A 14,634-nucleotide genomic window follows, 5' to 3' on the forward strand; every position below is an offset into this window, starting at 1 on the left:
GAATTTCAAAATGTTAGATCTATTTCAAAAACATAAATGCTAGGCAAACACATCTCTTCATAATAGTATATTATATTTTTCAAAACTTTGTTTATATCCAAAATAATCTGTAATCAAACGTGCCATTGTTGAGTGGAATCTTTTAGACACAAACATTTTTTGGATCAACAATGGCGGCTAAATTAAAATATTAAAAAAATTATGTAAACTGTGGAACAAAATCGTATTGTTTCTAACTTGTCAGTCAGAGTTAAGGATTTTATTTTCCTGTTAGAATTCCCATATCAGACAAGCGTTTATAAAACCGCATATAACAACAACTGAAGAGTATAATTCCAAAGTATGTTTGTAAAATTTGCATAAAATATATTAATCAATCTTTCTTTAATTCCTCGTCTATAATTTCTCTACTGTGGTATAACCATTTATCAAACGAACGAATGTCTGAATTTAATTTCTTTGTTAACTTATAGTCTCGCACACAATGATCTGATGTGAAAAAATCAAACATGGCCGCCAAGTCTTTTGCTCCAACAAACTGAAATCTTTCAAAATCTTTACATCGTATCTGAAAAAGAAGAGAATGGATATCAACGTGTGTGTATATGTTGCCAGATTTGAGTGGTGAACCTGGGGGAGGGCGGAACGCACAGGGTGGAGTATCACAATTGTGTGATTATCTAACGTTAGATCACTGCGAAGTTATTTTCTAGCTGTCATAGATATAGGAAGATGTGGTGTGACTGAGTGCCAATGAGACAACTCTTCATCCAAATAACAATTTATAAAAGTAAACCATTCCTATAGGTCAATGTACGACCTTCAACACTGAACCTTGGCTCACACCGAACAAAAAGCTATAAAAGGCCCAAAAATTACTAGTTTTATTTTTATATATTTTGAAAGGATCAAGAAGTACAGTTAAGTTGCACGGTAGTTGGATACAAAAAGGAGATGTATCAATTAGATATTCATGATTTAAACTCAAAAGCATATGTGTGGATTCATTTTTAACAGCGGCGTGGCAATTTTCAACGAATTACAAACTTCCCGTATAGAAAAAAAAACAGTAAATCAAATATTAACAAAAGTGCAAAATAATCTCAATCCACTATAATATGGAAGTAGAATAAATAGTGTAATCTTATTATCTATTTTTTTTCTTGTAAAATCACAAAAATAAAACCTTTTGCCATATTAAAAACTGTACATTTATACCTTCGGATCTTCAAATTTTCTGTTTGAGAATTGTTTATTAAAGCCTTCAACAACAGCTTTCATTGTTAATCGTCCAGCAGTTAAACCGATGGTTTTCCCTGCATATAATTTTGGCTTGTTAAATATTGTAGCTACACATTCTCCGACGTCCTCGACCGATATTGCTTCCATGTCATTGTCTTCTAAGGGCAATGCTGAAAATTAAAAATAACGATCAATGTAGATATCCAAATACACAAGTTTATTTTGCTAGTTTGATAAAATTTTCAATACTGTTGTGAAAACTTGTACTTTTATCAAACAACCACTTCAGAGGATTGACTCTCTGTGGTATAATCTTTCGCTGATTATGCGGTATGAGTTATGCTCATGGTTGAAGGCCGATAACCTTTAGCTGTTAATTTCTGTTTCATTTGGTAATTATGGAGAGTTGTCTCATTGGCTATCACACCACATCTTCTTTTTTATATATGTATATATCTTTAGTATATGTGTGGATTAAACGAAAAACCAAAGGATTTGTAAGAAGGATCGATCGATTTATCATCAAAATCAATGCAAACTGAAATGTGGGCTAAGTTATTTTGAATTCTTTCTTCAAGAAAAAAACAAACCATGTAAAATAAGATTATTCCTTACCTATGGCATAAACTCCGTGTTTGATTTTATGTGGTTTGAATATTGTGAAGAAATTTTCGTACCAGAATGGAAGTCGTATGATGGTATACGTGATTCCTGCAATAACAAAAGACAAATTAATTGACATCTTGGAACAGTATATGTTTATTACATTCGATCTAAGCGAGATAACTATATTTAACTGCTTGAAAAAACAAGAATATTTGTTACTGCAGTGAAGTTATTATTGTGTTTTCAAACCACATACTTGTACACTGGAATGGAATTGCAAGTGAATTTTGAAAATAAATTACAGCAAACGATATATAAAACACAGACAAGACGGATGATTTTAGTGGTGTGGTTTTGTTACACAAAGTTGAAACAAGTGTACACTCAATAGAAGAACGCACAATGTGCATATTGTATATACGAACACTGTTGATCACTGTTATTTGTAAACACCTCTAATTGAATTCGTTAATAAAATTCCGCGCCCTCTATCCTACAAAGGAGGTATTAAAAAAAACAATGATGGACTCTCAGGAAGATTATTTTTAACTTGAAGTAATGATTTTTTATTTATTTTGATAGAGGCTAATCATATTATATATTACGACTGGATTCCATTGTTTTTTAGTATCTGTCCTTTCTAGTTAAAACAGCCATGGGTAGACACAAGACTTAAACCTTTGTAAAGTGGGGATACCATATTAGACATTACTTTGTCATTAGCATTACTTGATAAGTCTAAATAACAGCAACGGTACCAACTTTATTGCAGGAGTTGATAACAAAATAATACACATAATTAAGATGTTATTATAGGGTGTTATTTATGGTAATTGTTTTTGTAAATTCAAGTAGAGGTTTCACACAACATGTATGGGGAGGGGGAATTGTCATATACCTGCTCGACCAGCTCTACTTCCTGAAATTATACATTTACATCTAATTAATCACATGTAATATCCTTTTCAGAATTTCATCAGAGTGTAACACAACCAGCCATAATGACGTCAAAGATACGGGATGTCAAAATAGGATACTCTTCCTTCTTTTAGTAATATCTCTCTGACCCCTCTCTTTCCCAGTAATGCCTCACTCTCTCATCCCTCTCTTTCCCAGCAATGCCTCTCTCTTTACTATCAATGCCTCTCTCTCTCTCTCTCCCTCTCTCTATATCTACTATCAATGCCTCTCTCTCTCTCTCTCCTATCAATGCATCACTCTCTCTCTCCTATCAATGCATCACTCTCTCTCTCCTATCAATGCATCACTCTCTCTCTCTCCTATCAATGCATCACTCTATCTCCCAGTATCTATGACCGTTCCTCTCTATGAACAATCAGGGTTCTCACTAGGCATTTTGAATGCAGGTTAAGGGCCTCCATATTTTTTTGGTCCTGGCGATTCAAACAGTGTGAATATGGAATTTTATTGCTACATAATTCATATTTTATTTTTTTTCAATTTCCATGACAAAATAGATTTAAGTAAATTATGTTACATTCAGATAATATTTAAACTTTTGTAATAAAATTATCATTCATGTGCTCAATTGCTATGAATCAAACAATCTCGATATATCTTCGGACTTGTCCGTCAGTTTTGAAACGAAAAACAGCCAGATTATCATGAGTTCAGGGCTCATGGGCTCGCCTAAGTGAGAACCTTTATTCTCATCCTCTCTACTAACAATGCCGCATCCTATCTTCTAGCAATGTATTTTTTGTGTGCATGTGTTATTACGCTAAGAAAGTAAAATAACAAATAGAGCGCACTGCATAAAATATGCCATCATCGTCATCTCATAAACATACACTATTATCTCAATTTATGGTCGAGTTTGGTAAATTGACCAATCATCACTTTTCTGCCACTGATAACCTATAAAGCATAAATTTAACAAAGGACTCTGAAAGGGTTTCAGATGCATGCAAAGAAGAACCATTCCTAAGAATTAACAATGAACTTGTAATGATGAAACAGGAGCATGCAGGGAAAATGCGGGATTTAACGATGGAAAGGTTAAAACAGACACCTGCATGCGCAATGAAAATCAATAAAAGATTTAACCAAGACCTAGCTAGGGTGATGCAGGCAGTAGTTTATAGTTATGACCAGCGTAATTGGTTAATATTATTGGTATACTGTGGATTCATTTATTTTCGTGGGTACCAATTTTCGTGGATTGAGGAAAACTTACATGTTCGTGGATATTTGATTTCGTGGTTTTGCCGAAGTCTGCATACAAGCCATAGGAAAATTTGTCATTCGTTGAACATTTAATTTCGTTGTTCAACTGTTCCCACCAAATCCACGAAAATTGGTATCCAACGAATAATAATGAATCCACAGTAGATGAAATCACTGCAGTTTTGAATTAAAATCATACCCGAGGTTAAGTCATAAAATACCATTTAAATCATGCATTTTCAGGAATTCGAATTCATTATCTTTAAAACTGCAACTTTTTTTTTTAAAAGAAACGCAATTGAATAACTAGGAACGTATATTACTATAATACTATTGTTAAAAAAATTATGTCTCAGTAATTCCAATGTTGACGACTTAAGTTAAATTGAGTACCGAGTTATTGCATTTTCGCGGGAAACAGTTTTAGTTAGAATTAAATACATGAATAGTATAAATATCCGAACAGGTAAAAATAGAACGATATAAATTAGAAAAAAACTAGTTCCCAGTTAACATTGAAAAAAATAGTAACGTTGTGACTTTAAAAAAAAAAACCTATGATCGATCGTTTTACAGTGAATCCGAATCCCTGAAATAAATCACAAACACGATGTTACAAACCTGGTACTATTTTTGCTGTTTAGGTAAAAGAAATGTTTTTTCAAAGCTCGCACATTTAAAAAAGTCTTCAAATGTAGACCAGACCTAAGTCTGTAAATGACACAACTTTTTAAAATCTCTAGAATGTTTGTATATCAACATCTTTCACATAAATATTATGTGTTTTCAGTAACCCAGATCATTTTTATTCTTTTTCACACGGATGTTTAAAAAGCATTTATGAGACTCCCTTTAACAAACGCATTACGGATTTTAAGAGTTATCTCCTTTTAACCGGCACGGTCTGTCCTCTTCTTTTGTACAATTTGGTTTAACGGATTTATGATATGAATGATATGAAGATGAATGGTAAATGTAAAAACAGTCAAATATATCCCGTACCCATCGTTCCCACATTGTTAGAATGGTATTGTGCTGCTTTTGAGTTGGATGCTTTCGTTATTCAATTATATGACAGGAACAGGAATTAAACAAAGTAAGTTAGACAACTGAGTTTTTTACAAGGCTCTTTCGTTACACAATTTCGAGCCAACAACTAATAGTTTGATCAATAAACCAGCGACCCTAGAAAGTGGGATGTCTAAAATCATTAATTTTCCGAGGCATTATGTTAAAAATCATCTTCTGTACAGATTGCCCTTTTGATGTTATGTGGCAATCGACGTGTCATTTTTATAAGATATTTTATACAATGGGGTAAATATTCTAACGAACAGTTGCTAGCACACTTTTTTTTATGGGACGATCATTTGATGTGCGAAACATGAAAATTCAATAAATCAGCCGTATTTAAGTTTTAAAAAAGCAAAACCATCATTAAGAGTGCATGCATTTAGATTGCTGACTCAATACAACATATTAAGCCAATGAAAAAGCCAGCTATTATAAAGTGACATTTTTAAATGCATACCAACTTCCCGGATGTACTCTTCTATTCCTGCTTTAGAATCTAAATGAGCACACTCTCTGCCTACATATTTCTTTACCAGTTCAGAACCGTTGAAAACAAGATGTCTGATATTAGCATGAACAGCAGCATCAATAGCGTTCAATCCCTGAAATGTAGATTTTTATATAAATTATCGTGAAATTGCAGATATTCTATTCATTAGGTCAGGCCCATTATCAAGTTGTGGAATTGTTTGATATACTATTCAGTAGACCATTGTCTTGTCGTAAAATATAATCTATCAGTGTCATGTCGTTAAATTTTATCTAAAATAGTAATGCCATGAATTTTAATGTGTCCCTTACTCTTTATTCCTTATATTTAAGCTTCTTATTGTTCTCTACTCTTTATTTTTTGCTTATTTTCTCTATTCAGATTCTTGCCCTTTTTTTCTCTCTGTTCTTTACTTATTGGCCGTTTTTCTATTTCATATTTCCATTATACTCTTGACCCTCATACATACTCTAATGACTTCTTTTTCTTTATTTTTATCCTCCCAGTAATGAGTAGTTAGGAACATAGTATCAGCGCCATCTACCGCCCTCTCTAAACTTTTAGGGTCATCTAAATTGGCTGTAACTATTATAGCACCTGCAAATAAAAAAAATCATGCACGTAAAACCCATTAAAACATTTAAACCCACTGCATTTGCTTGCATCTGTCTTAAGTCAGGAACCTGATGTTCAGTAGTTGCCGTTTTGTTGATGTAGTTCATATGTGTTTCTCGTTTTTTTTATATAGATTAAACCGGTGGTTTTCCCGTTTGAATGTTTTTAAACTAGTCATTTTTTGGGGCCCTTTATAGCTTGCTGTTCGGTGTGAGTCAAGGCTCCGCGTTGAAGACCTTACTTCATAATGGTTTTTCCTTTGGGACTTGGATGGAGAGCGGTCTCATCGGCACTCATACAACATCTTCCTATATCTAGGTACTTTGATTTTTAGTTTCCCCTGTACGTAATACAAAATGTATTACTTCTTCAACCTTAGATTTACTCAAATGATATCATACAGTACAGATTAACTATATTTGCTAGCCAAGAGTTACGACCTGGAACCCTCGATGAAGGACTCAAAGCAAGAACCCTGATCGTAACCCTTGACCAGCGTAGAATAAAGTACACATCTTAATCCCTATTTAATATTTAAAGCTCATTTATGTCATCGTTTAATAAAGTTTGGGACATCTTTTATAAAAGACTATCAAAAATGTCACCACCAATGAAATCCGATGTTCATCGCCCACAAATTCCCATGTTAATCGCCGTCGAATTCCGATGTTGTTAGCCCCGAATTCCGTTATTCGTCGCCGCCGAATTGCTTTGACAGTGAAGGGATTATCTCTATGCAGTGATGTTATTTATAGTGAGGAAAATTACGGTTTTCTGATGATGGAAGTTTTTAACAACCTTATCTGGCTATACAGAGCTCCTACCATGCCAACGGTCGGCATCAACACTATATATACAAACCAGACTTTGTAAACTCCCACAAGACGGAACGTAGGCGCGACTTGTTTTGTTAAAAATACAGACAAAGGATACTGGTCATAATGTATCTTGTTTTAACCCTCTAGTTATATATATCTACATCGTTTATCCCTTCTTTTTCGTTACGAAAAACAAAAACTAACAATTGAAATTAAATCTTACTGTTTTTCTATTAACAAAGCGATATTTGAATGTATTTTAAATGAAACCTGGTTTGAAAAGATTTTTTTACAGTTCTGTACCAAATGCAAATACTTCATTGAGATTTTAAAAATATTTTGTTTATCATTTAAAATCAATGTTTACGTGATTTATTTTAAGAAATTCGGTTTAAAATTATTAAGTAAGAATTTTCTATACTATTTTTATTCGTAGAGATACTGTAATGTTAACCTATCGACACGGAGAACCGGGAGAGGTGCTAATAGGAATTTTGGATCTCAATGCTCTTCAACTTCGTACTTTCTTTGGCTTTTTTAAAACTTTTTTGGATTCGAGCGTCACTGATAAATCTTTTGTAGACGAAACGCGCGTCTGGCGTATATATAAAATTTAGTCCTGGTATCTATGATGAGTTTATATACAACTTTTTAAAAGCGTAATTAACTAAGCTAAATGGCAATTAATTACGAAATTTTGTTTTTAATCAGAACATAGTGATGTATTCAAATGGTTGAAGAAGGCTTATTCTTTTATTTGGAAATTCCATTTCTAAGTATAAAAACGTCGAAAAACAATTTCCATGCATTTTATTTACATCTGTATAGAACAGTATATTATAAGTCACCCTATACGTTAAACTAGTCAGAAGTTTAACATAACAACACCATGCATTAGCTGTCGATTTTGGTAAACTGAAGAAAGAGTTCGAATTTGATTTGATGTTTGTGATCAAACTAAGTGTGAAACAGAACAAACCTAATTCAGCCAACTTTCGGGCTTTATCACTGGATGATCTTCTTGTTACACATTTGACTTTGAATCTAAATGGGTCCTCAAGTAGCGCCCGCGCTACAGAGCTTCCCAGCAGGCCAGTAGCCCCAAAAACTACAACGGTCCTAGGACCTTCTGGAGCATCACTACTTGATCCACATCCCATCCTGAAATGACATAGTATGACATAGAATAGTTAAATATAGGAGGGAATGACATAATATGACATAGAATAGTCAAATACATCCCGTAAAGACATAGTATGACATAGAATGACATAGAATAATTAAATACATCCCGTAAAGACATAGTATGACATAGAATAGTTAAATACAGGAGGGAATGACATAATATGACATAGAATAATTAAATACATCCCGTAAAGACATGGTATGATATAATATGACATAGAATAGTCAAATACATCCCGGAAAGACATAGTATGACATAATATGACATAGAATAATTAAATACATCCCGTAAAGACATGGTATGATATAGAATAGTTAAATACAGGAGGGAATGATATAATATGACATAGAATAGTCAAATACATCCCGGAAAGACATAGTATGACATAATATGACATAGAATAATTAAATACATCCCGTAAAGACATGGTATGACATAGAATAGTTAAATACAGAAGGGAATGACATAATATGACATAGAATAGTTAAATACATCCCGTAAAAGACATAGTATGACATAGAATGACATAGAATAATTAAATACATCCCGTAAAGACATAATATGATACCGAATAATTAAATACATGGAGCGGACATGTTATCGACAATAACACCATTCATTATGATACAAAACTACAGAATGCTTGGCATTTACTGTTATATGGTTTTGCACAAATCGCTGAAATTGGAGTAACCTTGTAAATAAACATGTAATGCATGTAAAACACTTGATAACGAGGTTACTTGTAATGCCGATCTTTGGTTCGATGGTGAAACTCAGTGGTATTTTAAACGCTGTATATCATAAGTTAATGGAATGGGATCCGAACCACAAGTACTTGGCTAAGGGATATTTTTCGCCCTCCCCCTTTTTTTCTCTCCAAAAACTGATATTTTTTGTTTTCTTCTAATTTCAATTATTTTTATATTTTTCTATGTTAGTGTTAGACTTTACATAAATGTACAAGAACTAGCATAACTTTTGATAATTATTTGTTTACTATCGACAAAATATTGCTAGTTTATCACAAACAACGTTAACGGTCACTGAATATCATATAAAAAGGCGGAGAGGTGACACACTTCTCTTGTCCCAAGTCTGTGATTTGGTTATGATGTCTTGTTTTAAAGGGGTGTACAATGGTGGATCCAGAACTTTACATGAAGAGGGAGGAGGGGGCTGATTGACCTAAAATAAAGAGGTTCTCCCTTCATGTTTCAGTGATTCCCTACGTAATCAACCACATTTTCCCCACCAAAAAAAAGGGGGGGGGGGGTAGGTCCCGGTATGTGCCTATGGTTTTGCATGTAAAAAGGAGGTAGTGTGGTATTTTGCTTGCAATGGTGACTGTCATGTCAGACTAGAAAAGTATGACAGACAGATATAATTAGTCAATAACCAGACCAACAATGGATTAACACAACCGAGACGTCCACGTTTTCCTTACTCTTATTATTATATATGCAACATGGTGAAGCATTTTTGTTATAGCTAAAACACATCAAACCAGTTACCATATTGAATATATTTTTCTGAACTTACCTTTAGAATAACCGCCATATTTATTGATGTAACATAGACATTAGCACTGTTGTGATGGTGACGTAGAGATCAATAGAATTGTTCTACAGGTAATCTCCATTGTAATCAATATTTATATCTACCAATTATTTAATTAAGTATGATTTCAGATCTAAATTACTATACAGATATATAAGGGTAGGGGTAGGAGTTAGGGTTAGGATTAAGGTATGGATTAAGGGTAAGGGCAAGGGTATGTGTATAGGGGAAACGTATGGGTATACGTATGGGTAGGGTATGGTAGGGATGTGGGATGGGATGTATATTACTGATATTACTTGGTATTGCAGACGAGGATCCAGTCATTTCAAACTCCTAAACGCAATGAAACGTTCACATAATGAATCATGTAAAAAAGGGGGGTTCCAACGTCATTTAATTAATGAAAAGATGAATCGTGGATCCGCCAATGTTTAATAATGAAAATGAAAGGAGGTAATGGGGTTGATTTTAAATTCGTCAATGGGACATTAATACAACATACAAAATAGCCGACAGGTGTCTACACAATAAGTCAAGTTTTTAATCGTTTATATAATTTGTTTGTAAATTAAACAGAGATTACATTTTGAATATATCTACACATTACAAACTATGACATAACAACATAGGGTTAAGGTAAGTATTTGGGGTTATGACACTCTGACCTTTAATAATCGAAGTTCAGTCTAAAATCCACTTTATGATCTTTAATGATATTTTGGAGTTCATAGGGGCTTGTCCGAAACCCGCTATAGGTAGGGGAATTTGTGACAACTGGGTTCAAATTAGTATATATAGATTTTAAGATTCTCAGAAATAACCCAAAATATAGTTAGAATAATAAAAGTTGGAAAAAAGGAAAATACGAAAAAGGTTAATTTCATAGAAAGAATGTTCATCAGAAAAAATATAGGTAAAACTATTATGACTGGGAAATACAATATCACACTTATCATATGATATATTTTTTTACATGATAAAACGGTTATAAACAACAATAAACCCATTAGGTAGTGCATCTATGTCTACAATATACTCATCAGTGACGCTCGAATAAAAAGAAGTAAATGGCCCAACAACAATTTTTAGTCTCACGAGATGGAACGTAGATACGTAACGTGTTTTGCTAACAGACAAAAGATGGTTCTAGTTTAAGGTCTCTTAATTGGTAAATTTTTCAGGGTATCCTAAGTTTAATTTACTAATTTTTCTGCATCCACATTGAACAGAAATTTTATAATAATTCATTGAAATATAGGTTTGTTGTGTTGTTTAGTTGCTGTCTCAAATGTCGTATAACCGCATCTCCATTTATCTATAATACTTAATACGAAATTACATTTTTATAAACTATTTACAGCATATATATATGAAGCGGTTTGAAAACGACCCCCAAAGTAAAGAATATCCCTTAAATGAGGGACTGTTTCAGAGACAAGGGGTCATTTTACTGTTGTAAAAATTAGAAAAAAAGGAAAAACATATATTTTTTAACTTTAAGAGAGAAAAAAACTATGACACTTGAAACATCTTTTCTGAAAGAGGTTTTTTTTAATAACAAAAAAGACATAAGTCCAGGAATAAAACAACATTTTTGGACTGTTTTTGCCATATAATGCCAAATAGACATAGACATAGAATCTGATGTACAGTAGTTGTCGTTTGTTTATGTAATATATACGTGTTTCTCGTTTCTCGTTTCTCGTTTTGTCTATATAGATCAGACCGTTGGTTTTCCCGTTTGAATGGTTTTACACTAGTAATTTTGGGGCCCTTTATAGCTTGTTGTTCGGTGTGAGCCAAGGCTCCGTGTTGAAGGCCGCACTTTAACCTGTAATGGTTTACTTTTTAAATAGTTATTTGGATGGAGAGTTGTCTCATTGGCACTCACACCACATCTTCCTATTTCTATATAGTTCTTAGGGAAAGTTTCTTCAAATAATATATATTTGACCATTAGTACTTAGTAGTATTTTTTTTACAAAATAAATATTTTTTATCACTTGTCCTAAAGTTGAAATATACACCTGATAAAAGGGATATTTACCCCTCATTTTAGGGGTTGTTCCCATTATTATGAATATGCTCCCAATAAAAAAAACTTTTGATATATATAATATATATTTTTTTCTTTTGAAGGTCAGTATCTAGAACTATTCAATACACATAACACTGCCATAATTGTAAACATATTATTTCAGAACATAGTTCACAGTTAATGTGGCATTGTGGCATGAGCCTCACGATGGCATCGATAGGAATAATGATATTCTAAATATTCTTAGTTACGTACCTTGAATTCAAAATATTCCATTATTTTTATCACATGGTTCTTTTAAATCCCACATTTTAATTTTCATTGAGTGTAGCTATGTGTATTTTCACCGAGGTGTTTCCAAAACATTAGAACAGATCTATTGTATACCCTGGGTAGGATATTTAAAGATATGCTCCGTTAGTTTCGTATTTGAGAAATGGATTTAAATGTTGTCCATTGTTTATTGAAAGACATTAGTATCAATTGATAAATCGTGTTCGTTTTAATATTTATATTTAAATTAATTCATATATTGATTTTTAATCATTTGATTTAAATTTAATAAGGTATTCATTTGGTATTTAAAGGTTAAAGATTATATATTAATTACAAAAATGTATGTACCTTTAAACAAACTTATAAGTAAGGGTTATCGTACCAATATTGTAATTAGATCTCTGAATATAGTTCACATTGGCACTAATATTGATTTTGTCATTAGCAAATTAAAACATAACTAAATTTCATTATCTTTTGAGGCGAGATGTATAGGGGACACAGCCACGTTAACTTTTATTTCTATAGAAGTCGCTCTTCACTATACTACTACCTGTCGATACATTTATTTTTGGCATTGCACAAGTCATGTCTTCTTTGACTATTAATGACGTTAAAATACTAAATCCCTGTGATGTGTTTTAGTCGATTTTAGTCTCTGATGCATGATTTTTTACTATTAATTGGTTTTGGCTTTTAACTAGCTGTCAGTAACTGCGAGTACTCTCAAATCGTATTTTCTTGTTAATTCGACCTGTTGATACTGTTTATAATGCTTTTTTGTCATTTTTTATTTATATGGATCTTGGCTGTATACCAGCTTTGATTATTTGTAATATCTTCAATTTTTCACTTATTCTTACAACATTTGTATAAACTTCAAGATTATAAAAAACCGGGTTTTTTTCTAAAGTGAACATTGATTGGTTAAATATTTCTCAGTGTGTTTGAATTTGTTTGATAGCCTTTTGGTCATGACTGTTTGTCTCTAATATTTAATTAACTGTGCATTTGTATTCAGATATCGCAGATCAAATTTATTCGCTCTTTGTGTAATCATACGTTTTTTGATTGAGTTAAGTCTGCTAATTGATATTTTATCGTATGTTTTTATATGTTGTGATGTTATGCTATTGTTTCAGAAAAAGGGAGAAGGTTTGGGCCCATTAAAACGTTTAATCCCGCTGCAAATGTTTGCACCTGTCCGAAGTCAGGAATCTGATGTACAGTAGTTGTCGTTTGTTTATGTAATATATACGTGTTTCTCGTTTCTCGTTTTGTTTATATAGATTAGACCGTTGGTTTTCCCGTTTGAATGGTTTTACACTAGTAATTTTGGGGCCCTTTATAGCTTGTTGTTCGGTGTGAGCCAAGGCTCCGTGTTGAAGGCCGTACTTTAACCTATAATGGTTTAATTTTTAAATTGTTATTTGGATGGAGAGTTGTCTCATTGGCACTCACACCACATCTTCCTATATCTATGGATATTGATACTGATATGATTTTTGTTTGATGGAACATGTTCTTCCTTTTTAACCTTGAAGGACAATTGACTAAAAATATCCGACTTATTTTTTGGGAGGCGAGAAAGTGGGTTACATACGCAAATAAATTTCACCTCATATAATACATTATATTAAATGGATACGGTTTTATCAAGAATTCGTTGCATAAATAAGATTTTTGTATATATAATATAATATATGAACGAGATTTCCGGATTGGTTAACAAGATTTCTATTTATTAGTGTGATAGTTTTTTTTTATCTGCTAGTACTTTGAGTTTCCCCCGCTAAATCTGTTACTATGCGGTATTTTTTTGCTCATTGTTAAAGGTCGTACGGTGACCTATTGTTTTTGTTTTCTATGTCAATTGGTCTCTAGTTGAGAGTTATTTCATTTTAAACACATATATGATATGGAAAAAAAATATTCAGTTTCAAAGAAAATGAAAATCAAATCTTTGAAGGTTTACAATGGAAAGAAAATATTTTCGATTCATTGACGAGTTTGCTTGTTTTCATCGTGTTTAGATGAATTAATAATGTAAAGAAAAATGCTCCGCATCAATTTTTAATTGATCCAGGTTAGGAGGAGGTTTTGCGCCTTTAATCTCACTTTCAGGTATATAGAGATGTGATTTATTCTTGCTGAAACAAGAACTTGCGGTCATCTGATGTTCAGTACTTCAGTACTTTGATTAAGTCTTGTATATATGGTCTGAGACCACAATTATTTCGTAGTGCATTTCCTTTAGACAATAGAAAAAAATGAAAAAAATCCCACCGGCGCTTTCTCCCTTTTTTTTTACAGTGTGTTGTACTACTTTTGGGACAAATTATATCAAAATTGCAGAAAACTTCATCGATCGGTTCTAACTCAAAATATGGAAAATTTTATATTAAGGAAGTCTTGAAATCTTTTGACAGGTTCCGAAGTGCTAATGTTTAATCGTTTTCAACTGGACCAAACCACTACACTACTTTAAAATTCATGACCCAATATTTTTGAGAGTGTCATTTCATCCTCCGACTTGCTA

The 14,634-nt window shown here is 32.7% G+C and overlaps 1 protein-coding gene across 5 annotated transcripts; it reads right to left on the bottom strand.

Moving 5' to 3' along the window:
• Positions 1 to 224: 224 nt before the first annotated feature.
• Positions 225 to 12,293, bottom strand: LOC134691439 (nmrA-like family domain-containing protein 1). Of its 5 annotated transcripts, none has more exons than XM_063551962.1 (9): positions 12,075 to 12,293; positions 8,012 to 8,193; positions 6,069 to 6,196; positions 5,567 to 5,711; positions 4,657 to 4,671; positions 2,747 to 2,767; positions 1,858 to 1,953; positions 1,219 to 1,412; positions 225 to 568 (listed from the first exon to the last, which is right to left on the bottom strand). In XM_063551962.1, the coding sequence occupies exons 2-9, from the start codon at positions 8,190 to 8,192 to the stop codon at positions 374 to 376; spliced, it is 975 nt and encodes a 324-aa protein (XP_063408032.1). In that variant the 5' UTR covers position 8,193; positions 12,075 to 12,293; the 3' UTR covers positions 225 to 373. The 5 variants fall into 5 exon arrangements, with proteins under 5 accessions (XP_063408032.1, XP_063408033.1, XP_063408034.1 ...); XM_063551963.1 differs by lacking the exon at positions 12,075 to 12,293 and adding an exon at positions 9,761 to 9,879; XM_063551964.1 differs by lacking the exon at positions 4,657 to 4,671.
• Between the last annotated feature and the right edge of the window lie 2,341 nt (positions 12,294 to 14,634).

The sequence above is a fragment of the Mytilus trossulus genome, chromosome 11, assembly GCF_036588685.1.
Source record: "Mytilus trossulus isolate FHL-02 chromosome 11, PNRI_Mtr1.1.1.hap1, whole genome shotgun sequence".
Classification (NCBI taxonomy): Eukaryota; Metazoa; Mollusca; class Bivalvia; order Mytilida; family Mytilidae; genus Mytilus; species Mytilus trossulus.